Here is a 15,041-nt window from a genome sequence, read left to right on the forward strand (position 1 = left end):
AAGTATTAACTTTAATACGATATAATGTATGGCCTACAGTACTGTCTTTATTACAACCGACAATGACATTAGGCATCGTGCCGCAGTGAACTGATGATCTAGATTTGAATAAATTCCTCATTCCGTCTCACTTCCTTTTCATCCTCATCCTCGCGTTCTTGCGCAGAGTGCACTCTTCATTGTCTGATTTATTTCGTAAAGATCACACGCACTCATTCAGGCCCCTGTGCATCTCTGGAACTCACTTTTCATCAGTGTCTTCATCAGAATAATTGTCCCCGCAACTCAAATGACCGTATGTGCATTTAAATATGTGCATGTGTGCGCTGCCACGAAAAGGTTTGTCACGTCATTGTTTGACCACCACTGTTTTAATTAAAACAGACCCGTGCGTGCGCGCGCACGGGTCCAAACCGCATGAACGTCTGTGTATGTTGCAATAGTGCCCCCACACGGAAGATTGGAGAATGGCATGCTTTCTGAAATCTTACAACACACTCAAACTGATATTGGCTCACACCCACGCACACACACACCCTCACCAATGACACGGTGTTATATTTGGAAACACAATTTCATGCTATCAGTCCTGGCAAGCTATTCCATTTAGATAGCTGCCGTCTGTCTGTATATAGGCGTGTGCGTGCGCCTGTGCGTGTGTGCGTGTTCCCTCCTCGTGCATCTGTTTGAATGCTACCGACGGTGCCGCCAGTGTTCTTCCTAAAGTTTTTTGTTTGTTTGTCATTTATTTTGAAAACCGGTCGCCGTGGCAACGTGTGATTCCAGGTAACTCGGTGATTAAAAATGTGCAAATTAATTTTAAAAAGTCAGGAAACTGATCCCATAACAGAGGATCAGTGAAACATCAAAATGATTCCAATCTCTGAGGCTCACGCACAAACAAACACACACACACACACACACACATACGCGCGCATATTGACTAATTTGTATTCAACGCAGGTCTGCTTTTTTTTTTCCTCATCTTTTGACATTTTTGCACACAGCGTACCGATCAACACATTTCACAGTGTTGTTTACCGTACTCCTATTATGACCACCAACAAGAAAACAAAACCCCGTTGGTTGATTGTAACCTTGGCTGTAGTTCATTAATTCTATCAAACCATTTCCTGCTCCGGCACGCAGCAAAGCGCAATCTCTCATCTTTTTTTTGGCAGCATGCAGCCAAGCCACAAACAGATTCCACTCCTGCACCTTTCTTATCCTGCTCGTCTGTTCCTGTCTTCTCAACAATTGTAATGAAGCACAAATCTCACCAGCCATCTTTTCATCAGCGATACCTGCACTTCTCCCTGAGCTTGAGCAGCAGCTTTTACACCAACCGTCCTTTTGCACAGCAGCCTCCTTTTTCTCCACTGTCACTGACTGATGACCAGTAGATAAGGCCCCGACCACAACAGCTACAACATTAGGAAGACCTGCAAACTAATGGGACGCAATGATAATAACGCTAGAAATGTTAATAAATAAAACTTTACTCAGGACTGTTCAGCTCGTAAACTAAAAGAGAAAAAAATCGGGTGGGGGTTGTGCTCATGTCATTGCTCTTTGTCTTATCAGCAGCGCCATCCGTGTGCAGGAACACAGACAAACGCTAAAGAAAAAAATGCCAGTTTTGGTAACAGTTAGCACGATTTAAACATAGTCTCATTTCCGTATCTCCTCTTCCTCTCCAATCTGTGGTTGCTATGATGGTAGCATGGCTTTTTCCAAATTGAGTTTTATTATAACACCTAAATGTTAGAAGTTTGAAGTTGCTAATGCAGAAATGTTGCTGATGAACGTTTGTGAGTAACCACAGCTGCATGAGATCCCTTAATGGTCTGCTTCTGTTTGCTAGTTTTATGCCCAGTTGGTAGCAAACCAGGGTTGGCAATTTCTACATGTGAATATTGCACCATGGTTTCAGCAAGGCTGCTGGAGCCTAAAGTAACATGTCAGCACCATGCCGACTGTGAGTGTGCCTGCAAATGATTGACACCTCGTCAATCACTCTTTCTCCCTCTGATAGATAGTTCTTTTTTGGGTGTTTTGGTTTCTTAAAAATCCAACAAGAGGTAAAAAAAATGGGCCAGAGAAGTCAGATTTTCTTTCACAGACCATGTCACTTATGTATTACTGTCCGGTTATACTGGTACTGTACACAGGTTGGTTGTAATTCTGCTTGCTGTCTCTGTCATACAAGTTTTGATTTTATGTTTTGACAATAAATGAGTGAATGCTGCAAAACAATGTGGGCATTGTTTTGCAGCATTCACTCAGTCGAAGCTGAGCATTATTATCTTTGAAAGAACCCAGTTTCTGAATAAGCTCTTGCATCGGATCTCATTAAATTTAGACTGAACAAAGAGTGCCCTTGAGATTGTGTCCCGCTTATTCTCAGATGGCAACCTTCAAGTCAGTATGTCCTTTTGAAGGTGCTGCTCCAGAGTGCTCATTTAGTGACCGCCAGCTCAATATCACACTCTGCTTAAGGTATGCGTATTTGCAGATGACAGGTTTGAACAGGTAAGTGTTTCTTCAGCCTTTCTTCCACTGCCGGCGTTAACATGTCCTCGGGTGAATGGTGAAGCCGAAGGTCATGACAAAGTGTAAAAATGCATCTTCATAGGTGAAGCAGAGGCGACCAGCTCACGTTGACACATTGAAGGCAAAGTTATGCATCAACCTCCCGAGATGCTCCATGTATAAAACATGTCTGGTGATTGTGAGTGCAAGCCAAGCGATTGATCGCGTGCAGAGTCAGCCCTCCCTGGGAACAATGTGGAGCCAGCGTGCCTTCACAGGGGGCTACCACTGGACTTGGCCCATCTTCAAAGTAGTGGTCAGAAGGTATGTGAGGGGCGGATATTGCATGATATGAAAAGATTATTTTGTTGGAAAACTTTTGACGTAAGTGTGAATGTGGACTGTTTGCAATTTGAATCAATACTTGAACACTTTTATTAAAGTTTCAGTTTTATTCTGGTTGTTATGAATTAAATCATGCTCTGACATTATTTTTTTAGGGGGGTTGAGGGCGATGAATCTTTTTTTTCCTAATTCGAAAAACCCCACGCAAGCTCTATTTTCAATGTTCTTATTTTCTGAATTATCACCCAGAGGAGATTGTTTTTTTAATTACCGGTACAGACTTTCCAACTCTCTAATCTAATATCACAGAATTCACTCTGTTTAATTTTGAGAAAATGTTTCTAATAGAAATGAGCACGTTTGCCAATGTGTTTGTGATTTTTTTTTTTTAAACACCCTTAGGGTAGGGGTGGGACTCTTCACTTCTCTTCCAGGTACTGCCCTGGGAAGAGAGGGGCTTTGAGCCTAGGGGGCCGGCTGGGTCACCGTTTGAGGCATTTCAATGGGCAGCTTGGGAGGGATAATTGTTTTAGCTGTCACGGTAGGATTTGCCTCTGGGATTTTCTCACCTTGGCGGTACACGCAGACCTGAAGAGTGGAGAAAAAAAAATGGTGAGCAAAAAAAAATTTTGTTTCATTTTCAAGCTTGCAGGTTAAAACACGGTTACATAATATATATCGCAGCTCTAAATCACAAAATATCCCATCATTTGGCTCCAATGCAAAAAGATCCGCTAGACTTAGTGATTTTCACGCCAGAAATACCCACCACAATATCCACCGATTCCCCTCCGTATTTGTTCTGGACAATCATGGAATATTTGCCTGAATCCTCCATGGAAACGCCTCTGATTGTAAGACTGGCAAACTTGCCCTGGTCCAGAGAGACCTCGTACTGAAACATGGAAACAAATGTTGGCAGTATCAATTCGAGATCTTTATTCTGCACCTCAAAAAAACAAAAAAACAAAACAATAACGTTGAACTGGATCCATCCATCCATCCATCCATCCATCATCTACCGCTTATCCGGGGCCGGGTCGCGGGGGCAACAGCTTTAGAGGGGAAGCCCAGACTTCCCTCTCCCTAGCTACTTCTTCCAGCTCTCCCCGGGGGATTCCGAGGCGTTCCCAAGCCAGCTGGGTGACGTAGTCTCTCCAGCGTGTCCTGGGTCTTCCTCGGGGTCTCCTCCCGGTGGGACATGCCCGGAACACCTCACCAGGGAGGCGCTCAGGAGGCATCCGAATCAGATGCCCAAGCCACCTCATCTGGCTCCTCTCGATGTGGAGGAGAAGCGGCTCGACTCTGAGCCCCTCCCGGATGACCGAGCTCCTCACCTTATCTCTAAGGGAGAGCCCGGACACCCTGCGGAGAAAACGCATTTCGGCCGCTTGTATCCGGGATCTCGTTCTTTCGGTCACGACCCATAGCTCGTGGCCATAGATGAGGGTTGGGACGTAGATCGACCGGTAAATTGAGAGCTTCGCCCTTTGGCTCAGCTCCTTCTTCACCACGACAGACCGATACAACGTCCGCATCACAGCAGACGCTGCACCGATCCGCCTGTCGATCTCTCGCTCCCTCCTGCCCTCACTCGTGAACAAGACCCCAAGATACTTAAACTCCTCCACTTGGGGTAATATCTCCTCCCCGACCCGGAGGGGGCAATCAACCCTTTTCCGACTGAGGACCATGGTTTCAGATTTGGAGGTGCTGATTTTCATCCCAACCGCTTCACACTCGGCTGCGAAACGCTCCAGTGAGAGTTGTAGAGCCCCGTTTGAAGGAGCCAACAGCACCACATCATCTGCAAAAAGCAGGGATGTAATACTGAGGCCCCCAAAACAGACTCCCTCAACGCTTCGGCTGCGCCTAGAAATTCTGTCCATAAAGGTTATGAACAGAATCGGCGACAAAGGGCAGCCTTGGCGGAGTCCTACCCCCACTGGAAACGGTTCCGACTTACTGCCGGCAATGCGAACCAAACTCTGACATCGGTGGTATAGCGACCGAACAGCCCGTATCAGGGGGTTCGGTACGCCATACCCACGAAGCACCCCCCACAGAACTCCCCGAGGGACACGGTCAAACGCCTTCTCCAAGTCCACAAAACACATGTAGACTGGTTGGGCGAATTCCCACATACCCTCAAGGACCCTGCTAAGGGTGTAGAGCTGGTCCACTGTTCCACGGCCGGGACGAAAACCACACTGCTCCTCCTCAATCTGAGGCTCGACTTCCTGACGGACCCTCCTCTCCAGCACCCCTGAATAGACCTTACCAGGGAGGCTGAGGAGTGTGATCCCTCTGTAGTTGGAACACACCCTCCGGTCCCCCTTTTTAAAAAGAGGGACTACCACCCCGGTCTGCCAATCCAGAGGCACTCTCCCTGTTGACCACGCGATGTTGTAGAGGCGTGTCAACCAGGACAGCCCCACAACATCCAGAGCCTTGAGGAACTCCGGGCGGATCTCATCCACCCCTGGGGCCTTGCCACCGAGGAGCTTTTTAACCACATCGGTGACTTCAACCACAGAGATAGGAGAGCCCACCTCAGAGTCCCCAGGCTCTGCTTCCTCAAAGGAAGGCGTGTTGGTGGAGTTGAGGAGGTCTTCGAAGTACTCTGCCCACCGGTTCACAACGTCCCGAGTCGAAGTCAGCAGCGCCCCATCCCCACTGTACACAGTGTTAGTGGTGCACTGCTTCCCCCTCCTGAGACGTCGGATGGTGGACCAGAATTTCCTCGAAGCCGTCCGGAAGTCGGCTTCCATGGCCTCACCGAACTCTTCCCACGCTCGGGTTTTTGCCTCGGCGACCACCGAAGCCGCGGTCCGCTTGGCCAGTCGATACCCGTCAGCTGCCTCTGGGGTCCCACAGGCCATAAAGGTTCGATAGGACTCCTTCTTCAGCTTGACGGCATCCCTTACTGCTGGTGTCCACCAGCTAGTACGAGGATTGCCGCCACGACAGGCACCAACCACCTTACGGCCACAACTCAGATTGGCCGCCTCAACAATAGAGGCACGGAACATGGTCCACTCGGACTCAATGTCCCCCGTCTCCCCCGGAACATGGGAAAAGCTCTGTCGGAGGTGGGAGTTGAAACTCCTTCTGACAGGGGATTCCGCCAGACGCTCCCAACAAACCCTCACTATACGTTTGGGTCTGCCAGGACGGACCGGCATCTTCCCCCACCATCGGAGCCTACTCACCACCAGGTGGTGATCAGTTGACAGCTCCGCCCCTCTCTTCACCCGAGTGTCCAGAACATGCGGCCGCAAATCCGATGATACAACTACAAAGTCGATCATCGAACTGCGGCCTAGGGTGTCCTGGTGCCAAGTGCACATATGGACACCTTTATGTTTGAACAAGGTGTTCGTTATGGACAATCCGTGGCGAGCACAGAAGTCCAATAACAAAACACCACTCGGGTTTTGATCGGGGGGGCCGTTCCTCCCAATCACGCCCCTCCAGGTATCACTGTCATTGCCCACGTGAGCATTGAAGTCCCCCAGCAGAACAATGGAGTCCCCAGCAGGAGCACTCTCCAGTACACCCTCCAAGGACTCCAAAAAGGGTGGGTATGCTGAGCTGCTGTTTGGTGCATATGCACAAACAACAGTCAGGACCCGTCCACCCACCCGAAGGCGGAGGGAGGCAACCCTCTCGTCTACCGGTGTGAACCCCAATGTACAGGCACTGAGCCGGGGGGCAATGAGTATGCCCACACCTGCTCTGCGCCTCTCACCGTGAGCAACTCCAGAGTGGAAGAGAGTCCAACCCCTCTCGAGAGAACTGGTACCAGAACCCAGGCTGTGTGTGGAGGCAAGTCCGACTATATCCAGTCGGAAATTCTCTGCCTCACACACCAGCTCGGGCTCCTTCCCTGCCAGAGAGGTGACATTCCATGTCCCAAGAGCTAGCTTCTGCAGCCGAGGATCGGACCGCCAGGGTCCCCGCCTTTGGCTGCCGCCCAGCTCACATTGCACCCGACCCCTTTGGCCCCTCTCATGGGTGGTGAGCCCATGGGAAGGGGGACCCACGTTGCCTCTTCGGGCTGTGCCCGGCCGGGCCCCATGGGTGTAAGCCCGGCCACCAGGCGCCTGCCAACGAGCCCCACCTCCAGGCCTGGCTCCAGAGGGGGGCCCCGGTGACCCGCGTCCGGGCAAGGGAAACCTAGATCCATTTATTTTTGTCGTCATTGGGGTCTTTTGAGCCGTGCTTTGTCTGGCCCCTCACCTAGAACCTGTTTGCCATGGGTGACCCCGCCAGGGGCATAAAGCCCCAGACAACTTAGCTTCTAGGATCATTGGGACACACAAACCCCTCCACCACGGTAAGGTGACGACTCACGGAGGGGGTTGAACTGGATGTCTGGTGGTATTCATACATAGTGCACATAGAGAACATGGATTCCAACCCACGACCGCCGTGCTAGCTAGCGAGCTATCTCTCTAGCTAGCTAGCTAACTGGATAGATAGATAGATAGATAGATAGATAGATAGATAGATAGATAGATAGATAGATAGATAGATAGATAGATAGATAGATAGATAGATAGATAGATAGATAGATAGATAGATAGATAGATAGATAGATAGATAGATAGATAGATAGATAGATAGATAGATAGATAGATAGATAGATAGATAGATAGATAGATAGATAGATAGATAGATAGATAGATTAGATACTGTGTTGATTTTCAAACTTAGAATCATAACTGCTTTAGTCAACATGCAATGACTTTCTGTATCTATCCTTTGTACTGAAAAAATGTATTTTCCTCTTTGTTTTCCCCTGTGCTTGGCTTCAAAAGTCAATGGTGGTGGCTGTGTTGAAGGGAGGAACCCCACAGGATTTGCCAAAGACATCAGTTCTTGTTTTAGATGCATTGTTCTCAGGTGAGTGAATGAATAAAGAAGAGGGCAAACTTTCAAAACATACATTCCTCCCAGACCTTCTTTGCCGTTTCTTTAAATTAAATCTTCAAAGGCGTCAGGAGCCACTGGGAAGTTGACAATGTAGAAAGAACCTTAACTAACTGGGAAGACTCATTCGTTGTACAGCATACTGGATGACTTAAGCAATGGTGGGTTTATTTTTGTTTTGTTTGAACAGGCTTACATTGTTGACCTCACCAGCACGTATACTGTGGAGCCTGAAATGTATTCACTTCTGATTGTTTTTCCACATCTTGTCTTGAAATTATACAGCCAGAGTGTGCTTGAAGATATAAAAACATGATTGTCACAGCCGATGTGAAAACTAAGAGCCCATAATAATAATAATATATTCACAACCAATTACAGCAACCAAGTGTTTGAGTTGTTCAACAGACCGACACAAGGGCAAAGGAAGATGCTACTTTCATGGTTGGCAGGCAGTGCACGGCAGTGGAAGTTCTGCTCGTTGATTAGTTTACCTGATCATCACGCTGAACCTCTACTCCGTTCTTTAGCCAGGAGACTTGAGGTTTGGGGTCCCCACACACTGTGCACGTCAAACTCAGCGTCTAGTGGCATACACATGATCATAATCTGACAAACACACTCAAACTGAGTTCACACAGCACCCGTATGCCACCGTCCCGCACACTCAAACATTACCTTCTTTTCCATAATTGTGACGACGTCAGGCAGACCTCCAATCACCTTACCGCGGTCTGTAACAAAACATGACTCATTGAGTGAACAGCTTTATGGTGTAAAAGACAGCACTTGAGCTAAAAGAAAAGATGCACACTCACTCTTTTCAGCATACGCTAAAGCCCTAAAAACAAAAAGCAGAAAGTTTTAGGCTCTTGATTTTACTTCAAGACAACAAACGTCTTCAAATAAAATTGAAGAGAAAAACAATCCAAACTAGCTACATTTCAATTGCTGCAGAGATTAGAATTCACTGAATGACAGCAGACATAATCAAGGTCATTCCTATTTTGATTTATTAGGTCAAAGCATTACTCAAGTCCAAGCAACAACACGATACCATTTCAACAAATATCTGATTCAATATTGCAAGATTAAAGTTCAGAATAATGGGTATTGCACATGCCTCTTGTCAGGTCAACTACTGATCAAAATTTTGTAAATGATTGTAAAACGTCAACGTCCTCATGTAGAAAAAGAGTCCTTGTGATTTTGTGTGGCCGAGGTCAAGTGACAACGTAGAGATTTTTGTTCGCCACCTGCTGTAACTTTCAACCAATGAGCCAAAATGGCAACCAGGGATAACCCAGATTGTTTTTGTTCCAGAAAGTAAAAGTTAGTTCCATTTCGTTTCTGATCATGGCTATTGGCCAAATTAAATTGTCCTCTACAAGCTTGGGTGAGAAACATTGCTCAGATGGAGCGCCACAGGATATTTTAGTCAAACAGCCAAACCACAATTAGAATGTGCTTTTCTCTGATATTTAAATGGAAAGCTGTTTTTCTTTTGGACATAATTGGAAGAGGACAATTAGTGCGACAGGCTGGGTGAGAGGTCAGCCTCAGAACCAGATGGCTCTGCTCTCCATGTCCCATCTTGACACTCAATAAGCAGCCAGCAGGGTAGCACTTGCTCCAGCAGGCAGGTAAAACCTTGCGCTTGAACGCCTCTCATTGAATGTGAATTAGAAAAGGGATTTGGTTGGTTTCCCTTGTGCTTTCGGTGATTAATGTTTTTTGCGACATTTGATTTTTACCTAATGGATGTTAAAAATACAGCGTGTGTCAAGCTGTTGCTTGAATCTTTCGGGTTTATTTTTGAATAAAGCTCGATGATCAATCAAACACAAATTGGTAAACCACATGATGTACAGTAGTTTACATTGTTATTTTGTTGCTAGACAGTCATCTTGTCACCCCCTACAGGCAAACAGAAGTCATGCGTATATGTCCAAACAGCTACATGCACCGTGTGTAGCATGACCAAAAACAGTCTACACTACATTCCATTTACTACATTTTTAAAAAATGTATTACCACTTGGCTGTCATTGAGGGGGGGGGGGGGGGGGGGAGAGGTTGTTTGCTTCTCTCTTTGTCTTTGTCATAACCCTACTGCTCCATTGCAAAAAGTCATTTTTTTCCCTCTTTTCCATCACTGTATTCCAAAAGTGTATGACTGCTTATGTAAGTAGATTTCTAGCTTTTCTCTAACTTTTGTTTTCAAGCAAGAACTCCGTCTAGTTTATTATAACAAAATGACTCAATGATGATTGCAGCCCATGCAAATGTATGGATTTGAATACTTACTTGAGTTTCTGGAACTCAGCGTATGCTTTGTCGTAAACTGTAAGAGACAAAGACTGAGCTTTATCACGTAAATCTTAAATGACATAACACTCGGCCCTTGTGTGTTCTTTCAATACAACTCTATTTAATTCCAGTTTAATAATATCATGCACCATGTAACCTGATAACACAATAAGCTGTCCACTGTAGTCACCGCGGTCCCTGAAAGGGTTGATTAATTTTGGCAGACTTTTTCAAAATCCACCCCGCGCAAATGTGTTGTATGAATCAAAACAAGTGACCGAAATGACTGACCTTCACCGCTGAGGTCCAGCGTGTGCTTGTGTGAATCTTCAGGGTCGGTGATCACAATCGAGTATTTCCCTTTGTCCCTTTCAGTTGGCTCAATCACCTTTACATCAGTAAGCTCATTCAGCCACTTGTCAACACTAAACCCGTCATTTCATCAGCGCCCGGCCTGCTATTAAATTATACATGCACGCCTATAACGCACGCTTCTTTCATCAGAAAGGTAATTACAATTATGACACTCTGGCGCAGTTAACAACTAAATAAAAGAAGATGGCATTCAGTTAATTAACTTCAATGAACACTATGATTTTTTTTTTAATTCGTAGTTAATTAGTGATTTATTCTAAATCGGTTTATTCTTCAAGAGGTCACCCTGCTATCACGAATGGATGCATCCACATGGACAAAAAAAAAAAAAACATGGAATACCTCCATTGTTGCCATCGCAGGCATTCCTCCTATCACAATCTTGTCACTGTGGCAGAGTTTTTTGTCACTGTTGAGAGACACGGGGAGGAGGGAGATTATTAGGCTCATGTTTGCAATTATTGTTGATATAAGAATGCGTCTTGCGTACTTTTGAGGTAATGGAAAATCATGTTTACACGCCGGCCGAATGTTACGCCTAGGGAGAACAATCCCTCTTTCTCTTGCTATCTGTCACTCGCTCTCTCTCATGTGCATTTGCAGAAGGCGTGAGCAGAGGTTACAAATCTCATCTCCGTAATTTGTGTTCTATGAATAATTAAATAACCTCAAAAGCCTCCGCTAACCCTCGTCACCCTTCTGCCTTTCCTCCCTCTTTATTCTTTTCTGTCCCCTCAAGCCTTCTCCCTGCATGTTGTCTTTAAACCCGTTTGCGCATTTCACTCTCCCGGGCCCCATGGAGTGTTTTTAAGTGGAGAAATGTCTGTGCTTCTTCGTGGAAAATAATAGGGTGTGATTTTTTTAGGGCGGTTTGGGGGGGGGCATCAAAACAGGCCAATTTTGCGACAATAACACGGGTAATGAAAGCACTTGCAACAGACGTCCCAAAGCGTGTTGTTTTTGCCTCAACTTGAGAGGAGAAGCCAAACAACGTGCTCTGCGCTCCTCACATATTTGTCGGCAGGCTGAAAATAATCATCTCTCCTCCTGCACTTATCACGCTCTGTTTTCATTCTTTTTGCCACAGAGGTAAGCAGTAATTGCAGCGACAGGGTTAGCGGTGAGAGGCCTGCACTGAAATGGCGCCTTACCCGTGGTACCAGACGATGTTCATCTCTGGAGTGTAATACTTCATGGGACACTGCAGCTGAATGCCTGTGGCTGTGCACTGGATCACGAGCTCCTGCGCACTCACCCCTGAGGGTGATGATAGAGGTGGGAGAGGGTTGCGCACGGGTCACTTTGGAAAATCACACAGCCACTTTTGGATTGGTGACAGTCGCCAGGCACCGTTCCCAATATCAGGGGACTGTAATTTAGTTTCGGTCGACGCGCATGAAGAGCTGCGTGACTAAAGGATCACATTTCTTTTTCCTCACACTCTCTTTCTCTCTCTTGACCCTCAAATGATGAAGCATTAGTATTGGCATTCATTATTTATTTGTGGGCTATAGATAAATAAACCTTCAACAGAAGATGAGGGTGTGTGACAAATTATTCAGGTGTAATAGCGTGTTGAATTTTGTGTATTTTAAATTTATTACGATCTCAATGAGGGGTCGAGGCAATTACGGGAAAAATGGCTTTGCTGAGATTTCAATCAAAACTAATAAACATGATCATTCATTAATTTCAACACTTTTTTTTCAACTTCCAAAGCCCAACGTAAACCAACAATTAAAAGTATAATACATTACATTTTCCTGCTCTGAATGCCTCTTAGGGGCAGTGTGGTGCAGTGCATGCATGGAGATACAGATTTCCATTACGATGACAAAGAGTAGAAGAAGAAAGTCAGAACTGAACTTGATGAATAACTTGTTTTTCTCATATTCTGAACAAGATACAGTTATGTGTTTGAGTATTGCTTTCTTACCTCTCTATGTATGTTACAACAGCATTTTTGTGCGAACATTGCTTATTTGAAGGAATATCATTCCCGAAACATTTTCTATAAGCCTGTCAATGGGATTTTATATTGACTGCTATAGCATTAGCTTTGGGAACTGTTTCTAAAACGGAGTATGTATTGTATTTAATATCGACAAGGTTTCTCATTTTTGTTGATGTTGTGTTTTCAGGTTTACGCTCAACTCCAACAGATGAAGCATGCTCAGGGAAGGCAGAATAAAATTTGTCACACACTTGCTGCGAGCAACGCAGCCACACAGGTGCATTGCTAGGCTTTTCACAGCACAGTAGCTTGTTTACACACACACCACCATCTGACATATGAATTATCCTTCTTGGATTGAATTGTTTTTATAAGAGTGAGAAGCTAAAATTGGAAACATGTTCAAATGTCAATTAATTGTCCAGCCCTACATCATAATATACAGTAGCACAATGTTTGTGTGAAGCAGGAAGACACCTACCAGCCAGTCGGGTGATCTGGTTTATGGCCTCTTCAAAAACTACAAAATAATACACAAAAATTAAACGGATGTAAAGTCACAGGGCTGCTGTTTGTATACCACATCTAAGACTGAACAAATAGTCTTTCATTACAATTGGTCGATAATTTATTTAGGAGAATCAATTTTAATACAGGTCATTTGCTACGTTGTACTAGAAAAGCAGAGCTCAATGAATCCGAAAATGTGTTACTTCCATGCAGCTAAACAACTTGGCAAAAACTCAGCAGCTGCAGATACAGTTTTGCCTTAAGATACAAGTTTCATTCATTTCATGACTACGCCTGTTTCTCGAATCCTTAGTTCCTGGTGTTATGAACAAAAATGCTAATCATTTGTTCCTGGCTCCCAAAAAAACAACCAAAAATTCTGAAATGTGTTTTAAAAAGCAACATCACCATCTGTAATAGTATATGTTGATAATAAATTGATACAGCAATGGCATAATTAAATATAATGTAAAAAAATTCAACAACCCCATACCCCCTTTCCTTTTTTCTTTAGTTCAATGGACACTGCCCATCTTCAAAACCCTCCTCAAAACTCACTTGTCTTCTTTGGCATTCAACTCAGCATGAGTTAGATTTGTTCTTGGTTTTACTGTTTGGTGCTTTCTACCGCCTTTATTACTGATTTGTCTTACTGTTTATTATGCATGTTAAATTGCTCCATGTACAGCACTTTGTATGCAGCGATGGCTGTTTGAAAGTGCTCTATAAATACTGTTGACTTGACTTGACTGTGCACGTTTTGCCCACCAAGGCACAGTATAATACAAATATAGTAAGCTGCAGTAATATTCTATCATCTTACCATTGCAGAGGGATAAAAAAGATATATAGATGTGAGTATTGTTATATTGTCTATATTGTGTGGCGCCACCGTTTATGGTCGATATTTGTTGATGGAGGGGTCATAATACCACAACACGATGCAACTCCTTAGCCCGTCTGTGGCGTTTATCATTATGTGTTAGCATAAAGCCATCAGATTGGCAAAGTTATGTGGCTGGTGTCAACACACAAAGTGTAATTCTCTTTGTTTTATGTTTAGGTTGACAGGATACGGCTGCAAACAGGCCCGAATCATTCCAGTTCACTCTTATCCTGGGGCACCAGTGTGTTGTTAAATTGCATCTCTCTGGAATCTCATTTCATTGTGCAGGTGTCCCTAATTACGTGGCAGGTGAAATTTCAGTTTAAAACACAGATAATTGAATAGTATAGAAACGTAATACAGTATATCGTATTTCTTGGAAGTAAATCCAAGCGTGTGGAAAAACAAGCTGCCACATCAAATTCTTATCACCCTACAGTAATAGGTTACACGATTTGAAATTTGATGAAGTGGATAGCTGAATGAGTTGTGCCGCTTACATTGCAAGCATGCTCTGTCCTTCGCCCATGTTTTAATGAGAAAACGAGATTTCCCTTATTTTGTGATGTATTCTTGATTTTTGCACTCATCAATCGATTTTATCAGTAATTCAGCTTGTTTACCTTTTCCAGAAACATCAATTTGGCTCATATCCTTTCCTCTATCATCGCTGATGGTAGCCTTGTAAAGCCCGGATGTTTTCAGAGAAAACTGGAGAAAAGATGTAGGGGGGAAAAAATCATAAGAGATTACATGTGTTAGCACTTTCAAAATGTCAAAACCTTAACCTAATTTAATTCATGAAGTATCGCTACCGATCTGCAGAGAGTAGCGCTGCTGTTTTCTTTTACGCCGGAAGCAGTGTTGACAAAAAAAAAAAAAAGAATATCAACAGGAACAAAACAAAGTTACCAGTTTAATTGCCAGTATACAGACTCCTGATGCCAGGTCAGGCTTCATGTCAGGAATTATTTCTGCGTCTTCTCTGAACCAGTGGAACTCAGAGTCTTTCTTCAAGTTGGCGACCTACAATGAAAACACAACGTATACAGTTTAGCGAGTTAGCAACGTGCAGTGTTCGGTGTCTGCATGGGCCTCGTGTCAATATTTGATCATTAAAGGTGGAATTTGAGCATTCGGATGGTGGTTGATGTGTCGTCTAGATGTCAGGGAGGTAACTAGGCCAGCTAGAATC

At 44.6% G+C, this 15,041-nt stretch overlaps 1 protein-coding gene and 1 long non-coding RNA gene across 2 annotated transcripts in view; one reads left to right on the forward strand and one right to left on the reverse strand.

The window, feature by feature from the left end:
- Positions 1-2,435: 2,435 nt before the first annotated feature.
- On the forward strand, positions 2,436-13,707 carry LOC127599559 (uncharacterized). The gene is made up of 4 exons (XR_007962141.1): positions 2,436-2,856; positions 7,701-7,785; positions 11,584-11,771; positions 12,638-13,707. It is a non-coding gene; the product is annotated as an uncharacterized LOC127599559 (long non-coding RNA).
- myom2b (myomesin 2b) overlaps positions 2,965-15,041 on the reverse strand; it is a 41,608-nt gene continuing 29,531 nt past the window's right edge. Inside the window, exons 28-39 of the mRNA XM_052063455.1 lie at positions 14,759-14,872; positions 14,470-14,557; positions 12,932-12,970; positions 11,648-11,753; positions 10,839-10,905; positions 10,413-10,509; positions 10,119-10,155; positions 8,631-8,653; positions 8,491-8,546; positions 8,307-8,396; positions 3,647-3,772; positions 2,965-3,465 (exon numbers count right to left, since the gene is read on the reverse strand). Coding sequence (XP_051919415.1) covers positions 3,343-3,465; positions 3,647-3,772; positions 8,307-8,396; positions 8,491-8,546; positions 8,631-8,653; positions 10,119-10,155; positions 10,413-10,509; positions 10,839-10,905; positions 11,648-11,753; positions 12,932-12,970; positions 14,470-14,557; positions 14,759-14,872 — 966 coding nt within the window. The 3' untranslated portion in view covers positions 2,965-3,342. The remainder of the gene's footprint in view (positions 3,466-3,646; positions 3,773-8,306; positions 8,397-8,490; positions 8,547-8,630; positions 8,654-10,118; positions 10,156-10,412; positions 10,510-10,838; positions 10,906-11,647; positions 11,754-12,931; positions 12,971-14,469; positions 14,558-14,758; positions 14,873-15,041) is intronic.

The sequence above is a fragment of the Hippocampus zosterae genome, chromosome 4 (assembly GCF_025434085.1).
Source record: "Hippocampus zosterae strain Florida chromosome 4, ASM2543408v3, whole genome shotgun sequence".
Taxonomy (NCBI): domain Eukaryota; kingdom Metazoa; phylum Chordata; class Actinopteri; order Syngnathiformes; family Syngnathidae; genus Hippocampus; species Hippocampus zosterae.